The sequence below is a fragment of the Elephas maximus genome, chromosome 3 (genome assembly GCF_024166365.1).
Source record: "Elephas maximus indicus isolate mEleMax1 chromosome 3, mEleMax1 primary haplotype, whole genome shotgun sequence".
Taxonomy (NCBI): domain Eukaryota; kingdom Metazoa; phylum Chordata; class Mammalia; order Proboscidea; family Elephantidae; genus Elephas; species Elephas maximus.
Window position 1 is genome coordinate 90,534,616 of NC_064821.1, and position 12,591 is coordinate 90,547,206.

Below are 12,591 nucleotides of genomic sequence, written 5' to 3' on the forward strand. Positions count from 1 at the left end.
CTGGGTCTCCATTCTCAGCCACCACCATGGGGGGCAGAGGAGCTGCATAAGCCTCTCTCAGTCTCGGCTGTCTGCCTTTCCAGGCTCTCCATAGCTGTCCCCCACCCCCAGCCTCAGATGTGGCAGAAAAACCTCTCATTGGCTCCAAGATATGGCAAGCTGGGGCATGGGACACGGAGCACCTGTTGATGCCAGAGACCCTTGGCCAAAGGGACCAGCACGAGTAACTGTGGTCGGTTTCCTTAGCTGGAGAGAAAAGCCGCGCTAGCCCGAGTTAAGATGAGGGCTGCCCCTTGGAGCTGCCCTGTGCAGAGGAAACCGGCAGAACACGGTCCAGGAGACAAGCGTTGCTTTTGAATCGTACTGATCGGGGTCAGAGCCTGGCTCCTTATTGGCTGGGTGACATTGAGCAAGTCTCTATACTTCTTTGGGGGCTCAGTTCCCTCATCTGCAAAATGGGGGTAATCACATCTCACAGAGCTGTGCTGAGGATCAGCAGTAAAGTGTACAAAGTGCCTACCACACCACAGGCTTTGGACAGATGGCAGCTCTCATTACGATGATCGCCATGTGACTCCCTAAAAGTGTCTTTCTGTTGTCTGGCCCAGCTTACCCTACTTGGCTGCGACTTTAACAGCCTCTCCTCTAACCCAAGCTGAGAGGTCTAGATTCAAGTCCCTTCTCTCGTCACCTGCTGCATGACCTTGGGTGACCTCCTTCCTCTCTTTGGACCTCATTGTAACCATCGGTCAAAGAGGGCTGGGGGATCACCTTCCTCAGCACCAACATCCCCTCCCCACCTGTCCACCCTAGTGCTTTGGTCAAAACACTGATCAAGAGCTCTGGAGGGCAGTTCACAGACATTTGGGGTTTTCAAAATTAGCAGCAATCCCTTTCCTAAGTATCTTCCCAGGTGCCGGGAGAGGGGAGGATGGTCAGGGTTCACACCTCTGGCTTCCAAATCCAGCTTCACAAAACCTTAGCCTGTCTGCCTTCCCCTCCCTCTGAGGTCCCAAGAGTGGGAAAAACCAAACCCAGAGATGGGAGGCTTCCACTGATCCAGGGACAAGCTAGTTCAAAGCCACGGTCTGCATGAGGTCGCAGATATCCTGGCAACCTAGCTCACCTCCCGGGTTGGTGTTGCGGCTAATTAAAGGGTTATTAACATAGGCCACATAAAAATAGTTTTATGGTAGAATAAATACATTTTTCTTTTTTAATATGGACACATATTTTACAAAAGAGCCCCATAGCACTATGGGAAATTAAGATCCTTCTACAAAAAAGAAGATGTAATTCGGGTACAACGAAGCGCTAGTGTTCTAACCAGTCCTGCCTGGGTTGCCCGTGAGGATCAGGCACCCCTGGAGGTGATGGCAGGGGTGGTGGGGGTGTCTGCAGACCCTATATTGCTCTCTGGCTTCTCTGCATGGAGAGCCGAGGTCAGGAGGGCCCGAGTGTGTGCAGCAGGAAGGTGGCGACGATGGTGGTAGTGATGGCAGTGAGGAGGCCCACGGCGAGTTGTGGGTGGCTGGGTGCTGCACTGCTGGCAAGACCTGGCTGGTCCTGGGGCTGGAGCTGGTCGGAGAGCTGGAGGGGGGGCTTGGCAGTCCTGGAGCTGTGCGTGGGCTGGAGGGGCAGCGGGGGTGGCGAGGCGGTGGTGCTGGAAGGGAGGAAACACATGGTGCAGTGACCGGTCAGTAGCCTTGTCTTGAGCAAGAGGCAGTGGATCTCTTTTATCTCATAGAACAGAGAAAGAAACAAGGGGGTTGAACAGGGAGAATGAGCATCCCAGAGCCACACAGCCAGCCCAGCTGAGATCCTGAGGCCTCCCTCACCCTTCTGTGCCAGGCTGTATTACATGACTTCAGGGGTCAGGCCAGCTGTTTGGGCTACAGGCCTCAAGTGTGACCACTCTAGAGAAGTGGGTCCCAGGCAGAAGAATAAAAGTGTTCCATGGAGGTGGGCTGGGGTCACATGGGAGCAATCCAGTCTCCATGCCTTTGTACAGAGGTACCCCCAGACCCCCTGCTGCTCTCCCCTCTCCAGTATGAAACAGCCAGAAAACAAAACAAACAAGAACCAACAAAAACCCAGCATCGTCATTGCCCATATTATTATAACTACCATTTACTGAACATCCACTATGAGTCCAACACTTTACGAACAGTATCTCTGGTCCTCACAACAAATCTTCAAAGTGGGTCTTATTACCCCTTTCAACGGATGAGAAAACTGAGGCCTTAGAGAGGCTACCTGGTGGCCAGGTCATAGGAAGGTGGGCAGGTGCTCTAGGGTCTGCCTCACTTTGCATAACTACAGGGAGTGTTTAGCGAAAGGCACAGTTCTCGTGAACTTATAAAAAGGGCATTGGGGTTTGGGGGTAACAGGTGAGATTCTTGGCTCAAGAAAGCCTATGTGAAAAAGAGGGAGGGAGGGCGCACATGAGAGAGACAGAGAAATTAAAAGAGATTAACATCAGGAACAAATTGGCAGACTAAGCCCATGCTTGGTGAGGTTGGAAAGTTGGACAGGGGGAGTGGGGACCAGGCAGAGCTCAGGACCAGGCTACTTGCTTGGGTCCAGGAAAGAGACAGATAGGAAATGGACGAATAAAGAGAGAAACAGGGCAAGACATGGACTGAGGGGGAGGAGGCCAAGACAGAGGAATAACAAAGAGAGGCCACAAGGGGAGAAGTTGGACAGGAGACCTATGGGCAAGAGGAAAAGGCTTTGGTTATGAGGAACCGATAGAGAATGGAGCTGGGCCAGGGCTGGGGAGCCCCCAGTCAGGTGGGCAGGCAGGTGGAGATGTAGACACAGGACACACCAGCCCCAGCACACCAAAGAGATAGTATGTGAGGAGAAGCAGGGGCAGTAGGTGCCCAAAGGGGCCCCCATCCAGTGCAGGGACCAGAAAGGCCACCTGGAAGAGGTAACACTGCAGTCAGACCCTGAAGGCACAGCATGTCTTGTTTGCACAAGGGTGAGAGCCTTCCTAGTGCAGCTGAGAAACTCAGTGCCAGGTTCTGTGCTAAGCACTTCAAAACAAAGCAAAGCAAAACAAAACAACAGCAAAAACAAAAACAAAAAGCCAAACCAATTGCTGTCGAGTCCATTCCGACTCACAGCGGCCTATAATGACCCTATAGGACAGAGTAGAACTGCCTCATAGGGTTTCCAAGGCTGTAATCTTTATGTAAGCAGACTGCCACATCTTCCTCCTATGGAGCAGTTGGTAGGTTTGAACTGCTGATCCTTGGATTAGTGGCAGAGCTCTTAACCACTGCGCCACCAGGGCTCCTTGCTAAGCACTTATCCATTAATCCTTGTCACAACACTACGATGCGGCAGGTGTTCCCATTCTACTTATGGAAAACCAAGACACAAAGAGGGTAAGTAACTTGCTCCCACACCCAGAACAGGGCCAGGACCTGAGCCGGTGCCAAGGGGAAGGATCTGAGCCCGGCACACAGTAGGTGTTTCCAGCTGTTGGTAAATGGGCAGGAGGCTAGGCTGGGGGACGATGTAAGCCCTGACAGCTGGGCTAGTGGTAAGATCCCCCTCCTGCTTAGCAGCTGGCCCCTCTCTGATCAGCCTAAGGCACAGGCCGTAGAAGTGGGGCAGGGCCGTCTTTGTGGGTGTCTGCAGTGTGGCAGCTTCTTCCATGTGGGAAACTGCCCTCCCTCCCTGCACAGGCTGCCCAATCCCTGGGTTCACCTGGGAGTCCCCCTCCCACCTCCACCCTGGGCCCGTGTTTCCTGCTGCTGAGCCATGAGGTCCTAAAGACTGACCATAATCACTGCGGTGAGCCCCTGTAATTACTGACCACCACAGCCCAGCCCACATGGCCACATGCCAGCCCACCACCACTGTCGGTTCGTCTTACGCAGCCCCGCTCCATCTGGTACCTCTCACACAGCTGGATCCTGGGCAGGTGGGGAGGGGAGTCCAGGGTCACCAAGCCCACCCCTGCCTCTACATGGGCTCAGCAGGGACCTGTGCTCTGGGAGTGAGCATTCCAAATGCCCTCTGGGTGCCCTGTTCTAGGCCGGATGTATCTGAGAATAGGAAGGGCCCTCACTCTCTCCTCTGTGCCCCCCACTCTACTGCACTCCAAAATGCGCTGACCATGGGAACATGCCGTGTCCCTGCATGGGGGTCCTTTCTAACTTGGAGACCACAGCTGTGATGTATCGTGATCCTTGGTTCTAGAAGGTTCCAGAGGAGCCACTAGGAGAAGACACAAAGAGGACATGAGGAGTGTTTTCCTGCATAGATGACATGTGCCTGTGGAACAGAAGGGGAGGGGTGGACCAGGTGGCTTTGAATGCCCCTTTTAACTCATAAAATCTGGCATGTTATGCCTGTCACTCTGTGACACCTTCAGACTACCTGAGACCTGCCCTAGTCTGGCGCCAGCTGACCTCACCTTTCACAGCTCTCCTCAGCACACACCACCCTCTCCAGCCACACCTCATGTCTTGCTGCCATTTTCCTACACACCTTTGAAGATCTGACTCAATGTGCCCGCCCCTGGAGGGCTGATGATCTGTCCTCTATCCACCCAGTGCCACTGGGGAGAGTTAAGGCTCCACAAAACCTCGTACAGTTCTCATCAATCACATTGTATCACAGTTATATGTGCTATAGTTGCTGAAGTTTTAACGAGTTTCTATACATAATGTGCTTAGAACAGTGCCTGGCACACAAGAAGTACTACATGGTGTTGGCTATTTTTATTGCCATGATTGATACTGTTGCGTCTGTCTTTAATAATGACTAATCTAATACGATTAATATAATAACATTCTCCATTTATGGAGCACCAGGGTCACTATGAGTTGGAATTGACTCGATGGCAGTGGATTTGGTTTTGGTGGGTTTTATTCAGGAATATAAGGCAGCTAGACCCGGGGCTTCTGCTTCCCACCCTGGGTCCTTCCCCTCTCGAGGGGCCCTGTTGGCTCGGAGTAGACTCAGCTCCTTGGTCCATCCAGGAGTACTTGGACCCCAGAAACCCAGGAACATCCCAATAATATATATCTTCCACTGATGGGCCAGGAGAGAAGCAGACACTGGGCTATACACACATCACCTCATTTATCCATTCTAACAGCCCTAGAATGTAGATGCCATTATTATTCCCATTTCCAAGATGAGGAACCCAAGTTTAAAGAAGATTAAGTTTCTTGCACCAAACCGCATCAAGAGCCAGGACTGGCACTCCAGCAGGCTGGTTCCTGTCATGAGTGAATGGAGCTGCTCTCCCTAACTGAGTGATGAGCACTCGGTTGATGGAGAGCTCAGGGGGAAGCTGGTGCTTCTTGCTGAGACTGAGCAAATGCGTGGGTGGAGGCTTGCCAAGGTCTGAGACTGAGGCCTCCTCTAGCCTCAGCCCCTGCAGGGGATCAGGGCCTGTGCCCAGCAGGGGTCTTCACTTCAGCTTCTTCCCCCCATTCTTTTCTAATGAAGTTAAAAAAAAAAAAAACCCACATATAACACAAAAAGGCCATAAAAATTCCTTCCAAGCCCCCGCCCCATCCTCTCAGCCTGCGGGGCCAGGAGGTTGGCAGAACTGGTTGAGGAGAGAAGGTTGTGTGCCACTTGAGGTGCCCGGAGCTTGGCTCCAGGCCTGCTACAGCCAGTGCCCGCCCTCTGAAGGAAAGACCCAGCTAAGAGTTATGAAAACTACAAGGCGCCCAAAGGCATTTTCTTTCATACTTTGAAAACCAAAGATGAAAACTACCCCTTGCAGCCTGAGCTTGGAAGGAGTCCCAGGGAAATGCGGGGGGCAGGGCAGGAGGAAAAGCCCCTCCACATGCCCCTCAGCCGCCTCCCTGGCCCACTTGCCTCACAAAGCTCCGGCCCCCAGTCCAGATCCCCACCTCCTTCCAGGCTCATGCTGGGGAAAACCCTCATGGCAAAGTGGCCTTGAAGCCAAACCAAACACTCTGAGCATTCCCAGGCTCCACGGATGGCTGGCACCAAAGGCTAAGTCAGCTCTGAGCCACCAGGGCCCCTCGAGTGGGGAAGGGCCCTGGTGGAAGGCAGAAGCCCCAGGTTTAGCCTGCACTATGCTCCTGGTTTGCTGGGTGACTTTGGCTTGGTCCTATCCTCCAGGCCTCAGTTTCCCCACATGCACGGTGAAGGAGCAGAAACAGGCCCACGGACTTTAAAATGTTTCCTAGCAGCAGAAGCCTGCAGTGAGGTTGTAGGCAGAAGCCCAATATAGGAGGCAGAGAAAAGCAGGGCTGGAGGCTGAGACCTTGGCAGTTTCAGCCCCCTAAGCCTCTCCGGAGGTCTCCCAGGAACAGGGGTGAACCTCCGCACTAGAGGGTCTTCCAGAGCTATCTAGGGCTAGGCTCTGGGAGTCTTGGGTTCTTGGGCTTCTTGACAAGGGGCTGGTAGGCTGTGCCCCCGGAGACCTCCTTAGAGGGCTCAAGGAGACCTAGAGGAGACAAGGTTTGGTGCCTGGGTTAAAGGTGGCCCTCTGCCCAGGGTGGAACCCTCAACATGATCGGGATGGAGGGGGTCAGGGGACTGGAAACCCCACTATAATTCTGGTCTGAGCCTCAACTTCTCTGAGTCTCAACCTCGCCTAGGCAGAGATCTAGGTGACTGGTTTGCCTGCACCTCGACTCCCCAGTTCTGGGGCCCACAATTTGCCAACACAGTCTTCTCTGCTAGGAGTGCTCCCCCTCCCCTCTGCCTTGCTGGATGATTTCAGACCCCTGACCTTCCAGCCTGCACTGACCGATTTCCTCTGTAGGCACAGAGCAGATGGTCTGATGGTGTCTTCTAGTTGCTGCATAGGAGGCCAGAGCTGGAGAGCATGGCTGGGCAGCCTCCACGGTACCCACTGTGGGGCAGGGGAAGCAGAGGCTCAGAAGGGCAACAACCCCCAGAGCTGCCATACACCCTCTAGCACAGGGGTCCTGTACCCCTGCTCCTGCCCCTGGGTGGTGGCACCACCAAGGCTCTGTATTTATCACAGGTGTGTGATGCTCACACCTGCGCCTGGCTTGAGGCTGTGCCATATTTGGAAGGTACTCTCTTCCCTATACCTGCCCCATCTTGCTGTCATTCCCATCCTGATTGCCTAGCCACTCTGCTCCGTTTTTATCCATGCCTCCCACGCCCTACCAGTTGTGGAAGCTGAGAACAGAGCTGGCAGGACCTTTAGGGTCCATTCAAGCCCCTAACTGCACACACAGAAAGACTGCAGGATTATCACAGGTCACACATGGCATCATGTGGTGCCCACACACAGCAGGCGTGGGGATGACCTCAGTCATGCCCTACCCTGCTGCCACTTTTTTGGCTCTCAGATGTGGGGGCTCTCTGGGAGTGCTTTGCCACACTGTTGTGCAGCCATCTGCGGCCACTGCTCAGCCCTCTTCTCGGGTCCCCATAAATCATCCTGCCATAGGCTGCTGCTTCTCTAAACTTCCTCTGGTGTGTTTACATCTTGGGTAATGAGGGGTGAGGGGAGGCCAGCCTGCTCCAGGTGGTGTCCTGGCCAGGCGGCTTGCAGCCCTCACCGTTGGGTTCCCTCCCTGTTCACGCACTCACACGTGCAGTCAACACACCCTCAGCCAGGCCTCCGTGACCCAGTGAATTTCTACCCAACTTGGGTCCCCAAGGCTCCCAGCCTAGGAACATCAACGAGGAATTACAATCTGGGTGACTGTGCCAGGATGGGGGCACCCACGGGGACTGTGGCTCTGCAGGGGAGGAGAGCTTACAGCCTTGGGGAGAGGACTGGTAGAGCAGAGCAGCAGGCAACACTGTTTGGAGGAAGGGAGACCTCAATAGGTATGCCAGTGAAGATGCCTGCCAGGTGAGGACAGAAGGGTGTTCCCGTGGTGGTGGATGAATGTGACCTTTGGCATTAGAACTGGGTTTGGGTTCTGCCTCCGCACCTGACTCACTGCGTGGTCTTAGACAAGTTATCTAACTTCACTGAGCCTTAGTTTCCCCATTGGTAAAAGAGGCCTAAAGCCCAGCATTCTCGGCAGGATGGGGGGCACAATGGATATAAGTGCTTGGCAGGGTGCCTGGCAGAGATGTCCATTCCCACTCTGTTGCCAGCAGAAACAGCAGTATGTCCAAAGGTGCAGGGGCTGGAGGGCATGGCCTGCCAAGGAAGCAGCCTCTGGCTGGGCAAGGAGGCTGGGAGGGCGCTGACTTTCGACTGGTGGTAGGGGAGCCCTGCGGGGTCTCAAGCTGAGGAGGTGCAGTGTTCGAGAACAAGAGCAGAGGCCTATAGGATCACAGGTGGAAGGTGAGGGGGTTAGAGGTGCTACAGAGGAGAGGATGCTCCAGTGGGATTTAGGCGACAGGACTCGGGGGTGGGGGTGGGGGTGAAAACGGGAAAGCTCTGAATGGAACGAAAGCTCCAGGGAAGATGATTTTGTTAGAAGGGCCACAACTGGGCCTCCAGCTCCCACCAGAGAGCTCTCCTATGCTTGCTGTCAGTGAATTTGGTGCTTGGGAGAGGCCTTGGTGGGGGGGAGGGGAGGGGTGGTGGTGGTGGTGGTGGTGGTGGTAGGACTCCCCCAGGAGCTAGAGAAGCTGTGCCCTGTACCTGGGCCTCCGGGCCTCGGAGAGGAGGGGCTCAGGGCCTGCTCCCCAATAAGCAGCAGGAAACTTTAAACGAACAGGCTGCCCGTTGGGTTCCTTCTCCAAACCAACCAGATGGAAGAAAATGATCCAACCACAGTTTACCTGTTGGGACTAAGAAGGGGCTCCCACTTGCCAAAGAAAAGCAGTTTTCTTCTTTTGAAACCAGGCTCTGTGCCTCAGAGTTGCATGTTGTGAAAAGGAAACCGTTTGGAGTCATTTGCCGAAATTTACCTTTCAGACATGGTTAGGGCTGGGGGGTCTGTGGCTGGAGCTGACAGCCCAGTCTCCTGTCACCCCATGGGCTGGACCTACCACTGGCCAGCTTCCTGGTCACCTTGGCGGGTTGATCAGGGCCCCGAGTGACCGGCCTAATTAGAGCTCTTTATGGGCTGCCAGTACCTTCCTTTGCCCGAGTCTCCCTGGCAGCCTGCAAGTCCTCTGTAACTCTATGCCCTTGCTCCCGGTTTGAAGGGTGGGGGGGCCCATGCTGGGTGTGGGAGCCAGATGTGTCGCAGCCAATCTAGCTGCAGCCGTGCCTCTGCCTTAGGCAGGCCGGGCCAGCGAGCAAGTGTTCTGCAGAAGTGTGTTTCCCAATAACCTAAGCCAGGCACTTTGAAACAAACGCCCAAAGGTATTTGCTGGAAATCTTTAAGATGGTTTACACCCTCCCCCAGTTTAAGATACAGGACTGGACCCAATTCAGCCTTCGCTTGAAGGCTCAGAGACCTGGCTGAGGGAGAATCACACAGTGGAAAGAGCAGGAGGCAGCCACTGGTTGCCTGTGTGACTCTGGACAAGCCCCTCTGCCCCTCGGTGCCTTGGTTCACCATCTATAAATGCAGAGTTGGGTCAATGTTTCCCAAACATCCTCAGTAAGAATCACCGGGAGACCATTCAACATTCGGCTTTCCGGTCCCCTCCTCTATAGCTTCTGATTCCCGAGGTCTGAGATGAGGCCTGGGAATTTGTTTACTGAACAAGTACCCAAGGTGATTCTTTTTAGGGGAGATGAGGAAATCCTGGGAGATGATCTTTAAGACCCAGATGGAATACTCTGGGACTCCCAGGGACCCTATGGGAGCACGATGTCCTGGCTGAGCTGCTGCAGGGGATAGGGCTCCCCTCCCCTTTACTGACGGTCCCCTCCCTGGGACATTCCAGGAGCTTTGGAAATATTATACACCACATATGGAGATTCCTGCTGGGAAGTGAAATCTAGGGAGACTGCCTGGTACTGAGACTACAGGCTGAGGTTAGAAGACCGCCTCATGGTTAAGGCCCGAGCTTTGGTGAAGACAGGCCGAGGGGTGGTGGTGCAAGGTAGCAGCAAGAGCATATATGAAGACAGAGAGGTATTGGTCTTGCGTCTGCTCATTTCTAATAAGGCTTATCAGAAATCCTCATCCACTCCAGAGACAGTGCCCATGGCTGGTGTCAACCATCATCTGTCCTACCTCGCTCCAAGGCAGCATCCCCTCTGCAGCCTCCCTGCCAGGGGGTCTGCTGCCCGGACCTTCCAGGCACAGGGATCTCATGGCATTTTGATCTAGCTGCCTGCTCCACTTTCTACTGGTTTCACCTTCTGGTCCATGGGGCAAATGGACCTTCATTTTGCACTCCTTGTGCATCCTAGAAAAGTTAAATGCAAAGCAGATTTTGCCCACCACACCTGAACAGGCCTCTAGAGCCTCACCTTTAAAATGGAGAAAACAGTGCTTGCTCTTGTTTGAGAATAAAGTGGAAAAGTTAGATGGGATTGTACCCTACAAACCCCAAAGGGTGAATCTGGTGGTCCTTTGTGAATGGGAAAAAACCAGCCCTGAGATGCCAGCTCAAATACCCACCAGACTTAGAGCACTTCCTCAGGGCAGGGCTTGCCTGGTAAGTGAGTGCGCTGCCATGGGCTGGCCTGGGGTAGGCTGACCTGGGTTCAGGGGCCCAGCTCTCTGGGCAGGAACTGGGCACACCTGCCTCTCCCAGCTCACCTGTCCTCGATGCGAACCCAGAGGTCATTGAACTGCCGTGGCCGCTGCTGTTTGTTCTGCCTCTTGTGCCACTTCTTCTGCCGCCCAAATTCCTCCAGCTGGCTGAGGCTGTCAGGGAGCAGGAGGTGCGGGGACAGGGCTGGGTCCTCCTCCTCGGGCGGCGCAGTGGGGGTCGCTGAGGGCGCCACGGGGATGGCAGCAGCTGGGGTCGTTGGGGCCGGGCTCTCCGAGGTCCCCTCAGGAGGGGGTGCTGGGCTCCACGCAGCAGGGCTGGAAAGGGGCAACAGCATGCGAGGCACATGGGTTGGAGCGTGTCATTCACATGCAGTGGGGAATGCAATGCAGCAGGAAGGTTGTCCTGGCAGGGAGACATGCCAGGGTGCCCACTGGGCCCAGCAGCAGTAACATGGGAAAACCACTTTCTGTATCGAGAGGTAGGGCTTTGGCTCATTCTTTCATTTATTTCATCAACCAATCAGTCGATTGATCAATTAATATTTATTGAGCATCTATGCTGCACCAGACACTTTTCTAGGAATCAGCAGTGACCAAAACAAAGCCTATGCCCCCTCAGAGCTTAATTCCAATGTGGGAGACAGAGACGCAAACACGTAGAATGTTAGACGGTGATAACAACAGACGAGAGTCGGGGGTTCAGGGTGCTGGTCAGGGAAGGCCTCACCAGCAGGTGAAAGACTAGTACGAGTTGAGGCATGAGCCATGGGTAAGTCCCAGAGGCAGATGTGATCTTGGTCAGAGGCTCATTCATTCTATACACTCTGGTTGAGGGACTCTAGGCAAATTACCTAACTTCTTTGTGCCTCAGTCTTCTGCTCTGTCAAATGGGGATGTTACGGCATCTACCTCACAGGGTGGTTGTGAGGTTAACACACGCAAAGTACTTAGAACACGCCTGGCAAATAGTTGGCAGCTGAAACATTTTTTGTAATGATGACTATTAATGTTGGTTGTTGCTTGCGGTATTCGCCCAACTACCCGTTCATGCATTCAACACATATTTACTAGCACCTTTTCAGTGGAGGTAGGCAGTGTTAAGCAAATTAGAGCCCAAGCTGTAGGTAGAGCTGGAACTATTAGGCAAATGTGGGTTTGTATCCCAGCTCTGCAACCTACAAGCTGTGTGACTATGGGCAAGTTACTTCATCACCTCAGGCAGCAGTTCACTGTATAACAGGAGTAATACTAGTCCCCACTTCATAGGGTTGTCAGGAGAATGAATGAATGAAATGAAATGAAATCTTAAGGTGTCTGGCACCCTTGCATGATCGTTGGCTGACAATCCAGTGGTCCTGGGTAAGGCACTTAAGTGTTGACTATGTGAGTGTTTGTGGAAATAACACTGCATACAGGGGTGCCTCAGCTTCCTGGACACCCTCTGCTCTTCTCCCTTTTCCTCTTTTCTCTCCATGGCTCAGTCGGACTTCCTTTTGTAGACATCTGGCACTGGGATGAGGTTGGAAATGGTTTCAGAAATTGTGTCTGAGCAGGTGGCTTGCAAGGTAAGGTTGGCACCCAAGACAGCATGTAGCTGGTCCTTCCACTGCACACCCATGCTGAGCCAGGGGTGAGGGGCTTCTCTTTCCTTGAAGGAAAGAAGGCCATCAGCACAGCCCATGCTCCTCCCAGCCCCCACAGCAACCCTGATTCCCAGGGTCCAGGCTGCCGGTAGATGCCGCAGCTGCTGGGGAGATAATTCAAAACAGTCAGACAAAAAGATATATCCAGGAAGCACCTGTGGCCGATGATGGCTTTTATTGTTGGAGCCTCCTTAGCCTCCTCACCCGCCTCCACCCGCCGGCTTATGGGCAGGATCTCAGCATGCACTCGGAGACTCAGGCTGAGAGCCTTCTGAGCAGGATCATGGTGAGGAGAAGGGGGACCCATCCCCTAATGCCCAGGCTCCCAGATGAATAGGAGCTGAGCCAGCAAGGCTGGTCAGCTGGCCTCCTTACCCTGG

General features: G+C 53.9%; 1 protein-coding gene across 1 annotated transcript in view; it reads right to left on the reverse strand.

Moving 5' to 3' along the window:
- Positions 1-1,354: 1,354 nt before the first annotated feature.
- TRABD2B (TraB domain containing 2B) overlaps positions 1,355-12,591 on the reverse strand; it is a 269,250-nt gene continuing 258,013 nt past the window's right edge. The window contains exons 6-7 of the mRNA XM_049879237.1: positions 10,614-10,883; positions 1,355-1,663 (exon numbers count right to left, since the gene is read on the reverse strand). Of these exons, the coding sequence (XP_049735194.1) occupies positions 1,444-1,663; positions 10,614-10,883 (490 nt within the window). The 3' untranslated portion in view covers positions 1,355-1,443. The remainder of the gene's footprint in view (positions 1,664-10,613; positions 10,884-12,591) is intronic.